General features: G+C 35.2%; 1 protein-coding gene across 2 annotated transcripts in view; it reads right to left on the reverse strand.

Moving 5' to 3' along the window:
- Positions 1-10,096, reverse strand: part of LOC149141312 (magnesium transporter MRS2-1-like) — a 58,903-nt gene extending 48,807 nt beyond the window's left edge. The window contains exons 1-2 of one of the 2 annotated variants that reach the window (XM_089446634.1): positions 9,391-10,096; positions 6,963-8,104 (exon numbers count right to left, since the gene is read on the reverse strand). In XM_089446634.1, the coding sequence (XP_089302760.1) occupies positions 6,963-7,626 (664 nt within the window). In that variant the 5' untranslated portion in view covers positions 7,627-8,104; positions 9,391-10,096. Of the gene's footprint in view, positions 1-6,962; positions 8,192-9,390 lie in introns of both variants that reach the window. The other variant, XM_089446635.1, reaches the window with a different exon arrangement.
- Between the last annotated feature and the right edge of the window lie 5,799 nt (positions 10,097-15,895).

Raw genomic sequence — 15,895 nt, forward strand, 5'->3', positions numbered from 1 at the left:
AAGAGAATATGATCTTCTAGTTGATAACTATTTTCCAATGATTTATTTAACCGAGTTCACTTATTTCACATACATCATTAAGTAATTATACATAAAAATCTCAACAGTAATGCAATAATGACAGGAGGATCATAAAGAGACAGCCAAGCACAAAAGAGACACAATTTTACCCTGGGAAAACCCAAACTTGGGAAAAACTTGGCAATCTTTTCTTAGGAGAAATTGCTCAATTCAGCAAAAGTACAATCTAATTTTCCAGTCAAACTTGGTCAAACTGACCACCAGAATCCATACAGGTTAAGCCTAGTCAAACAGATTGAAATTTGGCCTTCCAGTTTCTACCAAGAATTTCAATCAACCTAAGTCATCAAGGTAGAAATTTGGTCTCCTGCAGCGGCCTAGAAACTTGGTCAATTGCCCAGGAAACATGGTCAAACTGCCCAGACAGAGCTCGATCAACTACCTCCAAAATTCAATGAAACAGTGCCTCAGAAATTTCGATCAAAGAGTGGTCAACGCTTGTCAAACTTCTATCTTCTTCTCTTCTCTCTCCTTCGCACATGTGAATAGAAAACAAATGAATTTTGTATGATCCGAGTTGATGCCAAAAAATTGGAGACCGAATTTGTATTTATAGTGCTCATGAGGTGCCCAAGGGGCACATCTCCTTGTGCTGGGCCAACCTATACTTTGGGGCCAACATGACCTTTTTTGGAGGCAAATTTGAATTAAATTTCTTCTTCTTAATTTATCTTTTAGGGCTGACTTGAGTAGCTCGGAATATCGACCATAGCAACCCAAAAAAATCAACACTACCTCTTAGCTAGGGGGGAATTCACCTTGACTTCCTTAGATGTCCTCTTTGTTAAACAATTTCTCCATCCCAAGAAAAGATTGAATGAGCCCGCTATGTTAATGTATCCATCCACTTCATGTTCTAATCCAAAACCATGTGGAAAGCATCTTGCATTAACATCATGCAAAGGATCTAGTTACCCACTAGTCAAATATCCTTTGCAAAGGGATCTAGTCACCCACTAGCCAAATACCCTTTGGCGATATGGTCAGGTACCCCATGACCGGAGTAAACACAAGACTAGTCCTAGGTCACCAACTATCCAAGTCGTCACTTAAAACCAGGTCAGTATCCCTGACCAATGGTCAATTCCCAGGCCAATTTACCATTCCTTCATGCCGTCACATGATACTTGAATGGTAAAACACTTGCCTGATGTTATAAGGCACTCATTCTACCCACTAGCCAAGTAACCCTTGGCAATATGGTTAGAACCTTATGACCAGGGGAGCACTCTAAGCCTTGATGCTCTCTAGCCAATCTCCCTAGCCACATTACATGGCTCCTAGTCAATACCCTTAACCTAGGGAGAATATTTGCCCTTTGATGCTATAACAACAACACTCCCTCTGACTAAGGGAAGCATTCTCAACAACTCCAAGCTTGTCTCTAAAGTAAACAAACTTCATCATGGGACAAAGGCTTTGAGAGAATGTCAGCAACCTGCTCGTCTATAGAAATGTATTGGAGCCTCACTGCTTCCTTTTGTACCATGTCTCAATACTTTATCTCAATGTGCTTTGACCTGTCATCACAGACGTGTCCACCACCTGATCAAACAATGTTGCAAGCAGCTTTCAAAGCCACACTGCTTCACAACTCACCACCTAGTTACAATATACTCAGCGTCTACTACGCAGTGCAACTATGCTCTTCTTGTCTTTGGCACTCCATGCTCAATCTGAATCTGTATATCCCTACAATTGTACTTCATCATTTGAGACATATCTCAATCCATATCCAATTGTACCATGTTGGTACCTCAACACATGTTGTGTCGCATGCTTCGACTCACCCATAAATTGTTCGACTTTGTTCATTGGATTCATCACCACAACTACATTCCAATCACGCTGATTGGGTGCTCCCTCTGACACGGAAATAGATCATGCAATGGCAATCCCGGCTACTCCCTCTGCCACTATTGCTTCCTAATCACTAAAGCATATTTGTTGTCTAGCATGGTCCACTCATAGAAGGCATACTTCTCTTAGAGACCTCCCGTCTCTAAGCATCTAATCTGACAATCTCAATCTCATGGCATCCACTTGGACGACTGGTACTTCCACCAAATCTGAATCAGAGCCTCTCAACTTCTTCAGATTGGTCACCATAGGAATGTCTATGGACTTGCAGTCCATCATCCCAAATCTCTGAAGGATCTCAATAGTATACTTCCCTTGACCAAAGAAGTAATGCACCATCCTTCATCTCGAACTCAGAGGTCAACTCCCTCTGGCATTGAAGCAAGGCTTGACTTCTCCCTCTATCACAAAAGCATATCCTCATGCCAATGTTGCTCCCTCAGTCACGTGAATCCTTCTGCTACCGTCAGAAACAAGTCATATAATAACAAGATCAACCAAGACTTGTCAAATATCCATCAATCTGAGAATACCATGCATGGGGTCCGTACAAAGCTTTCTTCAGTCGGGCGACTAAAGCAAATGTCTCTTGATAGTCCTCTCTCTCTTTCTAGGAGAAACATCTCGCTTTGTACTTCTCTGTGTTGCCATTTATTGTATGCTTGATCTTGTAGATCCACTTGGAAGTCACCATTGACTTCCCCTCACGTTTCAACATAATCACGATGGACTAATATTCCTCCATCATGGCATCCTTTGAAACTACCTGACTATTAGCTCCCTTTGAACTAGGAGCTCTTCTGGTCACCTAGCATGGTTGTAGATGTTTATACAATTTCTCTCTCTTGAACACAAATCACTCTAGCTAAGTTTATGCTCGATCCTAGGAGAATCCTCTTGTCATAAACTTTACTTCATTCTTCTTGATGCTTCCATCTGCTACCAAAGCCTTGGCAGCCTTCACGATGTACCTGCAAACCTCATTAGAAGGCCATGGAAGAACGATTATAACCAAGCAAAAAGATAAAAAGACAAGAAGTCAACCAATCAAGTAAGAATAATCAAGGAAGAAAGATATGAAAACTTATCTTTTGATCGGATTTTAGGGAATTGTCAACTCCCTCTTGATCCTTGCCTTCTTGCAGAAATCCTTGCAATCTAACTGCGATCTCATCAAGCTAGAAATGCTCATCCTCGTCCTCATCATCAGCTACTAATGCATGTAGCTTTCCTTTCCTTCCTTGCATGAATTTTAGGAGCTAGGGTTTCACCAAAGGCTCAACTGCAAGCTAAGACATCTTCACGCTAACAGGAAGATGAACCAAGTATAAACTCCACTAACATTCGGCACTCCAGATCTTGTTCTAGGGTTTCACAAACCCTTAGGACCAAGACCTCAATACAAGTCATATCCTTCTAGACTTTCAAATTTCATCAAAACCCTTTGCAAGTCCAACAAACTTGCCATGTGCAAATTTACCATCTCAAATCTTTGAAGAAATTTTACCACCTGTGAATCTGACAAACACCTGCCAATGCCATGAAGAGTTCTTCAAGTAAAGTGGAAGGAGCCAGGACTTGTTCGAATCTGGTATTTCAGTAAGGTCTGAGCATTGCTCATTGCCCTTTAAAAAACATGCAGATTTCCTCATTCTTCTATTCTTCTATTCTTCTGATTCACTATCCTGCTCTTTAATTTCCATCTCTTTTGCTATACCATAATCTGTTAAGAGTTCTGCATCATGAGTGTCCCAGAAGTATGATCAAGTATATTAAAAAAAATACAAGATGCTTTAAATCACCTCCCAAATCATCTTTCCAGGAAGGTTGCCACAGAGCACACTCAGAAAAGCACAACCTATAGACCAAAATCAATAAAGATCTTTTAACTTCATCTTCATTGTATGACAACATGATTGATTTAGAGCTTTTAGACATGCCATAAGCAGATCTATACCATGACACTTGTTTAACCTTGAGTAAAGTGATTACCAGAACCCTTTCAATCATTGAAACAACTTGATCTAGGTCAATTCAAGGCAAGAGTAACATTGTGATCAATGTTCATTCTTATGAGAGGTTTGAGCGCTTCCACATGCTTTTGATCCTTCTTTTCACTCAAAGAGTCAAATTTATTGCTTTATGTAAAAGTAGGAGGCTTTCTCCTCAGCTCCCTCTGGCTCCTGAGTTCTGCCCATGGAGATGCCATGAAACCAACCTTTAATCAGTGCTTCAAATCTTAGCTTACTGGCCTTTCCATTGTCTGATGCACTTCGGACTCCTTCTGGCCACCTTCTGAGGCTTCTCAGCCTCTGTTGTTGTCAAACTGAGGCCTTTCAGCCCTCCTGAGGTCACCCCTGAGGCCTTTCGGCCCTCCTGAGGTCACCCCTAAGGCCTCTCAGCCTTTTGCAACTCTGACTGAGGCCTTTTCACCCCTCTGCCGCTCGAACTGAGGTCTCTTTGGCCTTCTGCAGCTCGGACTGAGGTCTCTTTGGCCTTCTGCAGTTCGGACTGAGGCCTTTTCAGCCCTAATATAGGACTTCGGCCCTCTTCCACAGTCAATCACAATTTCAGCCAAAAAATCCTTCCAGCAGACAGAACCTCAAAAGAATAATTAGGCCTTCTTCAAGATACTTCAATGGCTGTTTTCACATTGCTCTGATACCATGTTGATTTTCTTAAGAGAATATGATCTTCTAAACTGATAATTACTTTCCAATGATTTTTTTAACCAAGTTCACTTATGTCACATACATCATTAAGCAATTATACATAGAAAATCTCAACAGTAATGCAATAATGACATTAGGATCATAAAGAGACAGCCAAGCACAAACGAGACACAATTTTACACTGTGAAAACCCAAACTCGGGAAAAAGCCAGCAATCTTTTCTTAGGAGAAATTGTTCAATTCAGCAAAAGTACAATCTGATTTTCCAGTCAAATTGACTACAGAATCTGCACAGGCAAAGTTTGGCCTTACTGCTGCTGCCAAGAATTTCGGTCAACCTCAGTCAACAGGGCCGAAACTCGACCTACTGCAGCTGCCCAGAAACTCGGTCAACTGCCCAGGAAACTTGGTCAAACTGCCCCGACAGAGCTCAGTCAACTGCTTCAGAAATTCGGGCAAACAGTGCCTCAGAAATTTCGGTCAAAGAGTGGTCAACACTGGTCAAACTTCTGTCTTCTTCTCTCTCTCCTTCGCACGTGTGAACTAAAAACAAATGATTTTTGTGTGATCTGAATTGATGCCAAAAAAATGGAGGGCGAGTTTGTGTTTATAGTGGTTGTGAAGTGCCCAAGGGGCACATCTCCTTGTGCTGGACCGACTTTAAATTTTTTGGAGGCAAATTTGAATTAAATTTCTTCTTAATTTTTTTTTAGGGTCGACTCGAGGAGCTGGGAATACTGACCACAGCTACCCAAAAAATCAACATAGGCTATAATAGAATCTGGGAGAAAAGGCATAAAAAAGAGAGGGCTGAGGGAGTGTGGGTGCATTGCATGTAAGCTAAGACAGACTGAGTGAAAGAGAGGAAGGTGCAAACAAAACGGTGGGAATATCATATATGTAGCCCAGTTAAGCCAAATAAGAGATGGTGTGAGAAGGTAATATCCAAGGCCACCAATTCAAGAATGCTATGGTTGTCTGGGAGGTCGTGAAATCACCGAAAATTCAGAAGCCTAAGGGTAATTATTATAAGCATTGGTTTGCAGATTAATAACATGCTAGAGTTTTATTCCTGTGAGGGTTTCTCCAGCTTAAAAAATTTCTATGCATTGTGCAATGTTGTAAGTGTTGTTGCACATTTATCTGTCTAGCTTTGCTTGGGTTGCATAGAACAGAGAGATCCATATAAGCATGCATGCAGATACATTCTGACTCGTCCACTGGAATACAGATCATAAATTCATCCTTTGGTGAACATAGTTAACCTTAATAAAAGCACAATTTGATGTTAATACAGCAGTTTGGGCCAAAAAGAGAATAAAATGCTGGCAGGGTTAAACTCATTGTTAGTTTCATACAGTACTGTTTATGAAAATAAATTCATTTAAATGAATTGATTGAGACTTTAGAAAATTTAATGTTGGAAAACTAAGCTCTGCAAGGGCAAAGTTTAAGAGTTCAACTCAAACTTGGCAAAAACTCTGTCGCAAAATAATTAAAAATGATGTCATTTCCTTTAAGTTTTGGCATTTATTTTATACCCTAGCAAGTTTTTCCATCCACTCATGAGTTGCACTCATTAGGGAGAAAATAACCCATGAGTAATCATAAAACCAACTCATTCCTGGCAAGTTTGACTCATGGACAGAGAGTCAGACTCAGGACGGAGTTAATTTGGCTTGACAGCAAGCCCAAGTATAGTTTGGCTTGGGAGTAGACTCAGTGATTTTTTTCACCTATTAAGAAAATCCGAGAAACAATATAACCAAAAAAAAAAAAAAAAAAGTTATGTCAATATAAGAAGTAATCTCAAAATTATATACAATTGTTCACCAACTGTGCATGAGTGTGTATCAAAAGTTAAGGCTTATATTTCATATACAAATTGACTAAACATATAAAACAAAATAACTTCAAGAAGCATGAACATAAAATAGCCCCTAGATGGGAAGAGTGCATTATCCTTTACTATTGACCTTCACACATTTGACTGTGCAGGCATTGGTTGCAAATTCAATTGATACTTTTAACGTTTCCAGTTACGTTTCTACACTTCCATTCCACTACATTTTTTGATAGCTTTTGCCAACATTTCACTGCAGTTGAACCTTCAGCTTTTGGCCAAATCCCATGCGCTCTTTGCACATAGTAGAGCAAGTGCAAATACATGCATGGTATGAACATATGTGTGCGCATGCATCTATCAGAGTGTGTGTGTGTGAGTGAGAGAGAGAGAGAGAGATCCAGAAAACAAATCAGGCAAGACAGGAGTTAAAGTATTACTAAACAGATTTCACAATCAACAGAGGTACAACAATCAGGATATGAGAATATAAACAAGTTTGTTACATGCCTGGGTGTCTAGAAATGTGCAAGCTGCCTCCAAAGCAACCTCCAATGCCCTGAATTCAAAGGGAAAATCATCTGCAGATGAACCACTGTAAAGTTCAGCATCACTAATTGATTTTTGTTGGCTAGACTGTGCGCTGCCAGACATGGCATCATCCCTCAGTTCTTGTCTACTTGACACTAGTGGAAATCTTGAGCTTCCTTGTTCTCTAGAATGCCACATATTGTTAACCATGTCATTTCTAACATTCAGACGCCTCTGTAGTTCTGCCACATACTGTAGAACATAGCTATCCAATGAATTCAACAGCAATACTTCATCAGCTGTGATTATACACCTTATCTGTTCTAGATTCACAACAATTGCTCTCTCTCGTCCCAGAATAGTGGAAGGATATACAAATAATGGATCCAAAAGACGGAGATCCCTAGCCGGCAAGTCACAACGCTTCATTATTGTTAATTTATCTACCTCCAAAACTTGAGAACTCCCATTTTTATCTATTCTTATCCATGACCGAATCCCCTGCCCTCTCTTTTTAACTCCCAAAAGGTCTAGTCCTTGAAACAGAGGCCTGCCAGGCATGGTTGATCGACAAGGAGCTTCACGAGCCACAGAAACAGAAGGCCGAGGAGGAAGAAGGGGCTCTTTCAAATCTGCCATATAATACTGCTTTTCAGGTTCTGAAAAATTTGTTTTCACAGGATCAAAGTCTCCAAACCTGTGTCTATAGTTATTGATAAGTGATATGTGCCTCTGAACAATATATTTCCTTCTGAGGTTTTATATTTATTTTGAAAGAAAGGCTTCGCAAGCCCCAATTCCAAAAGCATCTAAATATCATTGCCTTACATTGCTATAGGTGAACCTTGCACTGAGCGCTCCAACTCTACTAGCTCATAACTGCAAGACTCCTTGAACAGAGATAAAGACAATTGACCAATGCCATTTTACCAGATCAAAAGATCACAACCATTTCCAAAATGTGTCCTCATTTCATGAAAGTATATGTAGATTGACTCTGGGAAACAAATAAAAATCTCCGGCTCTTGAACTCTAAACAAGTAAATGTCCAAAGTGAACCTCCAGTTGGTTCCCAAACGTTGTGAGCTTGAAGTGTAATGCTTGAAAGGCGGCGTCCCTTGATATTCAAAACAGAATTCAGAGTCATCTCAAAGCAAAATTTCACAGAAGTTTATCCTAAATTCCCAGTTTCAACTTTCAACCCCTGCTTGCATTCACACAAGTAAAAGATCAACACACTCATTGAACTTGATATTCAGAACAGAATTCAGATTTATCTTAAAGAAAAACGGGAAAAATGTATTTTACTATTGATTCCCAGTTTCAACCCCCGCATGCATTCAAACAAACAAAACATCAACCCATTCAACAAACAAAGGCTCGCTATTATCGATTCGCAATTTCAACCCCCTTTTGCTTTCACACAAATAAAGCATCAACCAATTTCAACAAACAAGGGCTCCCTTATGCAGACTAGCTGCGGTTCAAATAAAATCTCCCCTTCCTGAAGTTTGTTTATCCATTCAGAGATTACTATGTAATTTGCCATTATGTGTTCAAATCTGGAAAATTAATTTCCCTCCGGCTTTCCACGTGCTCTGTTAAATTTGGCTTGCAGCAAAAATCATAAGGGATAAACAATTAAATCCCCTCTGTTGATTTTCCAGGGGGAATCTTAAGGCATGAAATATTTTCTACTGACACAAAACAGACTGCTAATCCGTTTGAGGTAGCATATAACGTACTAGCACGGTGCACCAAATCAAACATTTTGATAGACATAGTAAAATCAACAGAATTACTAGAAAGTGGGTAGACCTTTTTCACAACATCTGGACGATTCACAGTTATAATTTAAAGAAATTAGAGAGACTATTTGATTCTCCCCGTTGCTTAGTCATCTTGAAGCTTTATAATTGTGAACAACATTACTGCATAATTTCTTTGTAAATCACAAATCTTAAATGACTCGGACCGGATGCTCTACATAGGACATTTATTCCGTGATTTTCATTGCAAATTCTCATTATTTTAACGATTGCTTAGTACATAGACCTCACTGTTGCAATCTAAACGACTCAAACAATAATTGAATTCAACACGCACAACTGTGTAAATATGCATAACTCGCGCAGCAATCCGCTATCCATAAAGGTGAATTTGCACGACATGAGAACGGTTTTTGTTTCAACTTTTTACCAAATTCAACTGACAATGAAGTCATGTTTTTTACTTTACCAAAACCATTGTAAGAAAAAGCATTACGACCGCCCTAAAAACAATCCAGAATTATCTCTGAGAGGAACAAACCCCCGCCCATGAAAATAACCGTAAGCTAAAAGGAATAAAACAAACAGCAGAAGGGGGAAACAGGAAGGAATAAAAATTATGTGATAATCTTACCCGCAAACGGCAATCCCAGCTTGCTCGAAAGTTGATCTTCAGAATAAATAAAAGAACCTACGAAGATTCATCTGTGGAAGAATCAACGAGTAGGAAAATAAACTAGGGCTTCAAGATTTGAGTAGCGAGGGGGATGGATGTATGAACACCGATAAACTATTTTTGCGGTTCGTTGCCAATGGAGAAGTGGAAACAGACACCCAAATTACTTGAATTCAATAATGGTGCTGGAATCGAGTAACTCGGCATATATGTATATGTTTTGGTTGGAAATGATTAAAGCAAGCAGGCTTCCATTTCATTGGATGTCATATGAAATCGATCCAACAACACAACACATATACAGACATAGTTTAGAGATTGACAAATGGACACTGTTGCAACCATTTTACAAGACAACCCCTTTAGGTAACTGGAGCGAATAAAACAATCCCCTGATGCTACCGCCCTTTCAGAATCTTCTTCCTCCACATAAACGTGAAGAATAAGACAACCCGCCGACACCGAGCACTCGCCCTTACGCCAATAAAAGGAAAAACAACACGGCAGGGGTGTGGAAAAACAACACGGCGGGGGTGTGGGAGGTTGATTTTAATTTCAATTCTCCTGAGATTTCCTCGGGAATTTAGATTTCCTCACAATCTTGGTTCAGATGACATCTGGAGGGAAATTTTACAATTTCGTGCTCAACATAGTCATGTTCACTGTGTTTTAGTTTTCTCTTTACCATAGAGTGAAAACCTATAATCAGTTGTCTAACAGTGATAGCCATCATTGTTACTTAACTAAAATTTAGTTAGAGTTATCATTGTTACTTAACTAAACTATAGTCATAGGTTGATTTATTATTGTTATTTAAAGAAAATTATGTTATATACAATATATGACGTTACTTTAAATTGTCAGTCTATAGTTTTTGGATAGACGATAATGTCAGTCTATAGTTTATGGATAGACAAAAATCATGGGTGTTTTGTTAAAACATTTTTTGATTTTAAGTCATTTGTTCAATTCCTTACTTTATTCTTGGATAACCTTACCAATACCGAATTTACCAAATATATATATACCATGAAATTATATTTTTTATTATTTAAATTACATTTTTTTAATGTATAAATAAATGTTGACACATTCAAAACTTTTAAAGAATTTAGATTATATATATTTAACAACTTAAATATATAATTCCAATTATTTTTAATCAAATTTACAATAAAATAATCAAAATATTAAAAATAAAATGTTTAAATTATTATGTGTGTTTTTTTTAAATTGACTTTCTTTTAAAAAAAAAATATATGAATTATGGAACACAATTCTATTTTTAAAACTAAGTATTTTAAATTATAGTTGATCTAGGAAATTAGTTCATATATATTAAAAATAGTCAAATCAATGTTTAAAAAAAGGAATTTATTAAAAACTAAGGTAGAATTGTTTCTACAATGGTAAAATCTAATAAGTTTGAGATGAAAATGAAAATCTTAATTTTTTTATCATTTTGTTTGTGAGTTGTCTTTAGTGTGACTTGTTTGAAGCTTTTCCTGTGGGATTTTTTGGTCTAATTTCTCTAAAATCCGACAAGAATTTATTGAAATAACAAGCTTGATGGGTAACCCTTGCACAATCGAAGTGCCCTAGGGGTTTTTAAGGGTGTTGAATCCATATATACAGTGAAAAAAACCAGTTTAAATAACACAAATAAAGATTTTACCTCAAATTTTTCCGTCGGATTCCAGTACCGGAAAGTCCAAGAAGTCACACTAAAGACAACTCTGTTTGCCAATTGTCTTAATTTTGTGATGAGATATAAAATTCATTGATATCTTTAGCATGCTAGAAAATAAATTTAGCAAGTGGGTAGAAGAAAGAGATAAGCGTGCTAAAGGGCAAGCAGGTTTTAGACCTAAACATTCCACAGTTGATCATTGTATAACTTTAAGGCACATCATTGAAAAAGTTTGGGAGAAAAAGGAACAAGTCTTTTGTTGCCTCGTTGATTTTAGAAAAGTGTTTGACAAGGTTCCTAGGGATAAGCTTTGGCACAAAATGGAGGAACTTGGGGTTCCTAAACATTTGAGAGCAGATGTGCATAGGTTGTATGAAGAGGTGAAAGTCAAAATTAGAACTTCATCAGGCATTTCTGAAAGTTTTAGAAGCGATATCAGGGCCAAGGAAGGTTGCCCATTGTCTCCTACCCTTTTTGGTTTATATATCGACAAGCATGAGGAGTGGTTAAATTCGCAAGGGGGTGATGGTATCTATTTGGGCAAGTTTGTTATAAGGCTTCTTTTGTAAGCAGATGACCTTATTCTGATTGCTAAATCGGCTCTTCGTTTGCAAGAGCACTTACTATCCCTTGATCATTTTTGTAGAAGTGTGGGGATGCAAGTCAATATCAGCAAAACGAAAGTAGTGGTTTTCTCTATAAAAAAAAACATAACCAGCATAAGTTCTATTTTGATGGCAACATTCTGGAAGAAGTTGTGGATTACAAATACCTCGGAATTAGCTTCAACAAAAATCTAAGCTGGGATGGTTGTAGAAACAAAAGAACTTTGGGGGTTGGAAAGCATTTTATGCTTTCAAAATAGATGTAGAGAGGCAGAGTTATGGGACTGGAAAACCACTCAAACTCTTTTTGGGCTTCTAGTGATTCTGGTGGTTCTCTATGGTTGTGAACTATGGGCCAACAGTACATCCGACATGCAGTGGAGACAAATTGAGAAAATTCAGATGCGTTTGATTACAAACAAATTCAAGATTAAAAGTGCAGTTCCTTATACTCTCTTGTTAAGTGAAACATGGGTTACTCCTATTGAAGCAATTGTTATGGTGCGAGTCATAAGGTATTTAAAAAAAAAAATGAGCAAATAGAAGAGGATAGATGACCTAAGGTTGTCTTTAATGACAAATTATGCAACAGAGAAAAAAAAAGAAGCAAACAAACAAAAACAAAACAAAAAACAGAGCATGCATTTTTTGTTCTTCTTGAAAAGTGGAAACAGAAAAACATTTCATTTTAGAATGTGAGGCCTTCAGAGACAACAAGGGAAGTTATGCAGATATGCTGGCAACTAGATCTTGGGATAATCTATTTAGCGAGGGGTTTGTCGAGAAGCTAGGAGCATTTATTGTGAAGCTCCACAAAAAAGGGGTCGAATACATCAAGTAGATAAAGAAGCAATATGTCCCATATGCTATCTTTAGCCTCATAGATGTTAAGATAATTTCTTTCTTCCTTTTTTCTTTAAAAATTAGTAAAGTTATATTTTAAACGAAAAAAAATAGTGAAAAAAATATTCAAAGTTTTATTTAGAAACAAATATTCTAAAAAAATTTAAGAATTATAAAAGGAATTTAGTTAAAGATCGATTAAAATTTATGAAAAAAAATTAATTAAAAATTGAAATCCTATTAAGATAATTTAATAGGAAATTTTAAAAATAAATAAACAAATAAAAAATCATAAACAATAGTAATGATAAATTTAAAAATAAAAAGTTCATACACAGATTCTAGTAAAGATAAAGTGACACCCAGATATGACCATATTCGTTGTCTTTCATGTTCAAGAGTTATTTGAAAGTTGGAAACATAATCTCCAATGACATTGACAACATGTCAAGAGACAAGGTAGATTATATCAAGAGGAATGATTTAGATCATATCAAGGAGGAATAATTAGAGTAGATTTTAGTCAAGAATTTACCAAAAAATATATATATATATATAATTTTTTTATTTTTTAAAAATATGTTGATATAGTTTTTGGTGAGATTGTATTTTTTTATTATTTAAATTACATTTTTTTAATGACACATTCAAAAATTTTAAAGTATTTAGATTATATATATTTAATAACTCAAATCTATAATTCCAATCATTTTTAATCAAATTTAGAATAAAAATAATATATATATATATTGAAAATTAAGTTTTTAAATTATCATTGTTTTTAGGAAATTAGTTTATATGTATGTTAAAAAAATGAAATTTATTAAAGACCAAGGTAGAATTGTTTTTACAATGATAAGATCTAATAAATTTGAGATCAAGATGAAAATCTTAAATCTTTATCATTAAATGTGATGAGATGGAAAATTATTTTTCTCTTTAAAAAATTAGTAAAGTTATGTTTTAAATGGAAATGAATAGTGAAAAAAATATTAAAGGTTCGTTTAGAAACAAAATTCTAAATGAAAAAAATTTAATTAAAAATTAAAATTTAATATGAAATTTAAAAAAGAAAATCATAAACAAATTTAGTAAAGATAAATTTAAAAATAAAAAGGTTCATAAACAAATTCTAGTAAAGATAAAGTGACAACAAGATATGACCATATCCATTGCGTTTCATATTCAAGAGTTATTTGAAAGTTGGAAAGGTAGATCTCCAATGAAGTTGACAACATATCTAGAGACAAGGTAGATCATATGGGAGGAATCATTAGTGTAGGTTGTCTCGAGTCATTGTTTTAACATAATACATAAAGTAAGTTTGTAATGATATTTTGTTTTTGGTGTCTTATGTGAAGGACAATTATGTTAATTGATTGATGTAATTTTGATATAAGGATAAAAATTTAATTTTTATAATTGGTTTATGTAATTTTAACAATTAAAAATAGTATAAATATAAAGTATAATATTGATAATTACTTAAATCATATAAATAATAAGTTATAAGTAAATAATAAAGCTAAGTTATTTAAATAATTTTTTGTAATACTTAAAAGATATATGAAGTTATGGTTTTTTTTTTTTTTTTGTTAATTATCAAAGTTAATGATGTATAAGTAGTCAATATTGTCATTTTTAGGGTGCTATATATTTTTTTATACACGTGTTTATCTCGCTAATTACCAAAATCATACCAAACAATAAATCCTAAAACTCAAGACTCTATACTTTTTCCCATCAATATCCTTACGATTCAATAAGTACTAACTATGTTTCTTTGTGTATTTTAACTTAATACAAATTTGGGATAACCATGATATTTAATAAATATGTATCTATACCATTGGGATGTTTTATTTTTTAAATTGGTTTCCAATGGTCCTTCCCATATTTAGGAGTAGCCAACTTTAGCGAAACCGAAGTCATTTGGCTCAAGAATTGAGACTAACGAGTTTTTATTTTTCCAAAGGCCACCTAGGGCTTGCCGGTAGACCCAACCACTATGACAAGTACATATGCAGAATAAGCATGAATGCCATAGCCTTGATGCGGGTGATGACAACAACAAACTTTCACCACCCCGATAAATTATCAACAAAGCATTTTGAATTCAAAAATCACAATTTTCAACATATCAACAATAGTCTAACTATTATGGAATTTATAAAATATCTATAAAAAATAAGGGTATGGTTCTAAAGAAAAAAATGTACATGTATAGCCTTATACTTTATCCTCTCTTTTTTAATATAGCAAAACTATCATAACTCAATTGTTAATGGGAAGTGAAAGCAACCACCACTAACTCTTATCTGTAAATGTGGACTTACTTATAATTGTTAGATTGTATATATATATACTCTAAATGTTTTTAAAGCCTCATGTATATATATATATATATATATATAAAGAAATGTACCCAACACAACCATATAATGCATGGTCCAATGTTTATTGTTTTTTAATCTAAACAAATGTTTTTTTTTTCTTTGTATTTATAGAGCTTATTATTAGGTTAGTTTTTTATATTTTATTTTTAGTTTTTTTTATTGGTTGATATAGTGTTTGTGAGATTGTGGTTTTTAATTTTTATGTATTTTTTTGTGACTAAGTTGAACCTTGATTAGGGCTAGTTTGTTTATTGGATGGAAGAAGACTAATTCACATGTATTGGGATGCTTATCACTAGGATTGTATAAGGCTCAATCATTTTTATTTATTTTTTTATGACTACGTTGAGCTTAGGCGAGGCTAGCTCGTTTATTAGATGGAAGAAGATCGATTCACCCACAATGGAATGTTTATCACCAAGATTGTACAAGGTTCAGTCGAGCCTGAACACCCCTTAGGAAGTTTAATTCCCCTAAAGTGGTTTCCATCCTCAACCCTTCCCCGTGAGGTTTGAACTTGTGCCCTAGCAAAGACTAAACCCCACACAAACCAAGTGATCTACACCTCATGGATAGATTGTAATTTTTTATTATTTACATTGTGTTTTTTAATATATAATTAAATATAATACTTTGAAAAATCTTGAAGTACTTAAAATATATAGATCCAATAATTCAAATTTATAATTCCAATAAATTGATGTAACAATTTAATTTTATAATTCCAATTCTTTTAAATCCAATTTAAATAAAAATTATCAAAATATATAGAAAAATAAGACTCGTATACTTTCTTTTTGAATAAACTAGTTAATATGAGTTATGAACATCAATTTAATTTTATAATTCCAATTCTTTTAAATCCAATTTAAATAAAAATTATCAAAATATATATAAAAATAAGACTCGTATACTTTCTTTTTGAATAA

Source organism: Pinus tabuliformis, chromosome X, assembly GCF_031772625.1.
Source record: "Pinus tabuliformis cultivar Carrire ecotype Pingquan chromosome X, CPIR1, whole genome shotgun sequence".
NCBI classification, from domain to species: domain Eukaryota; kingdom Viridiplantae; phylum Streptophyta; class Pinopsida; order Pinales; family Pinaceae; genus Pinus; species Pinus tabuliformis.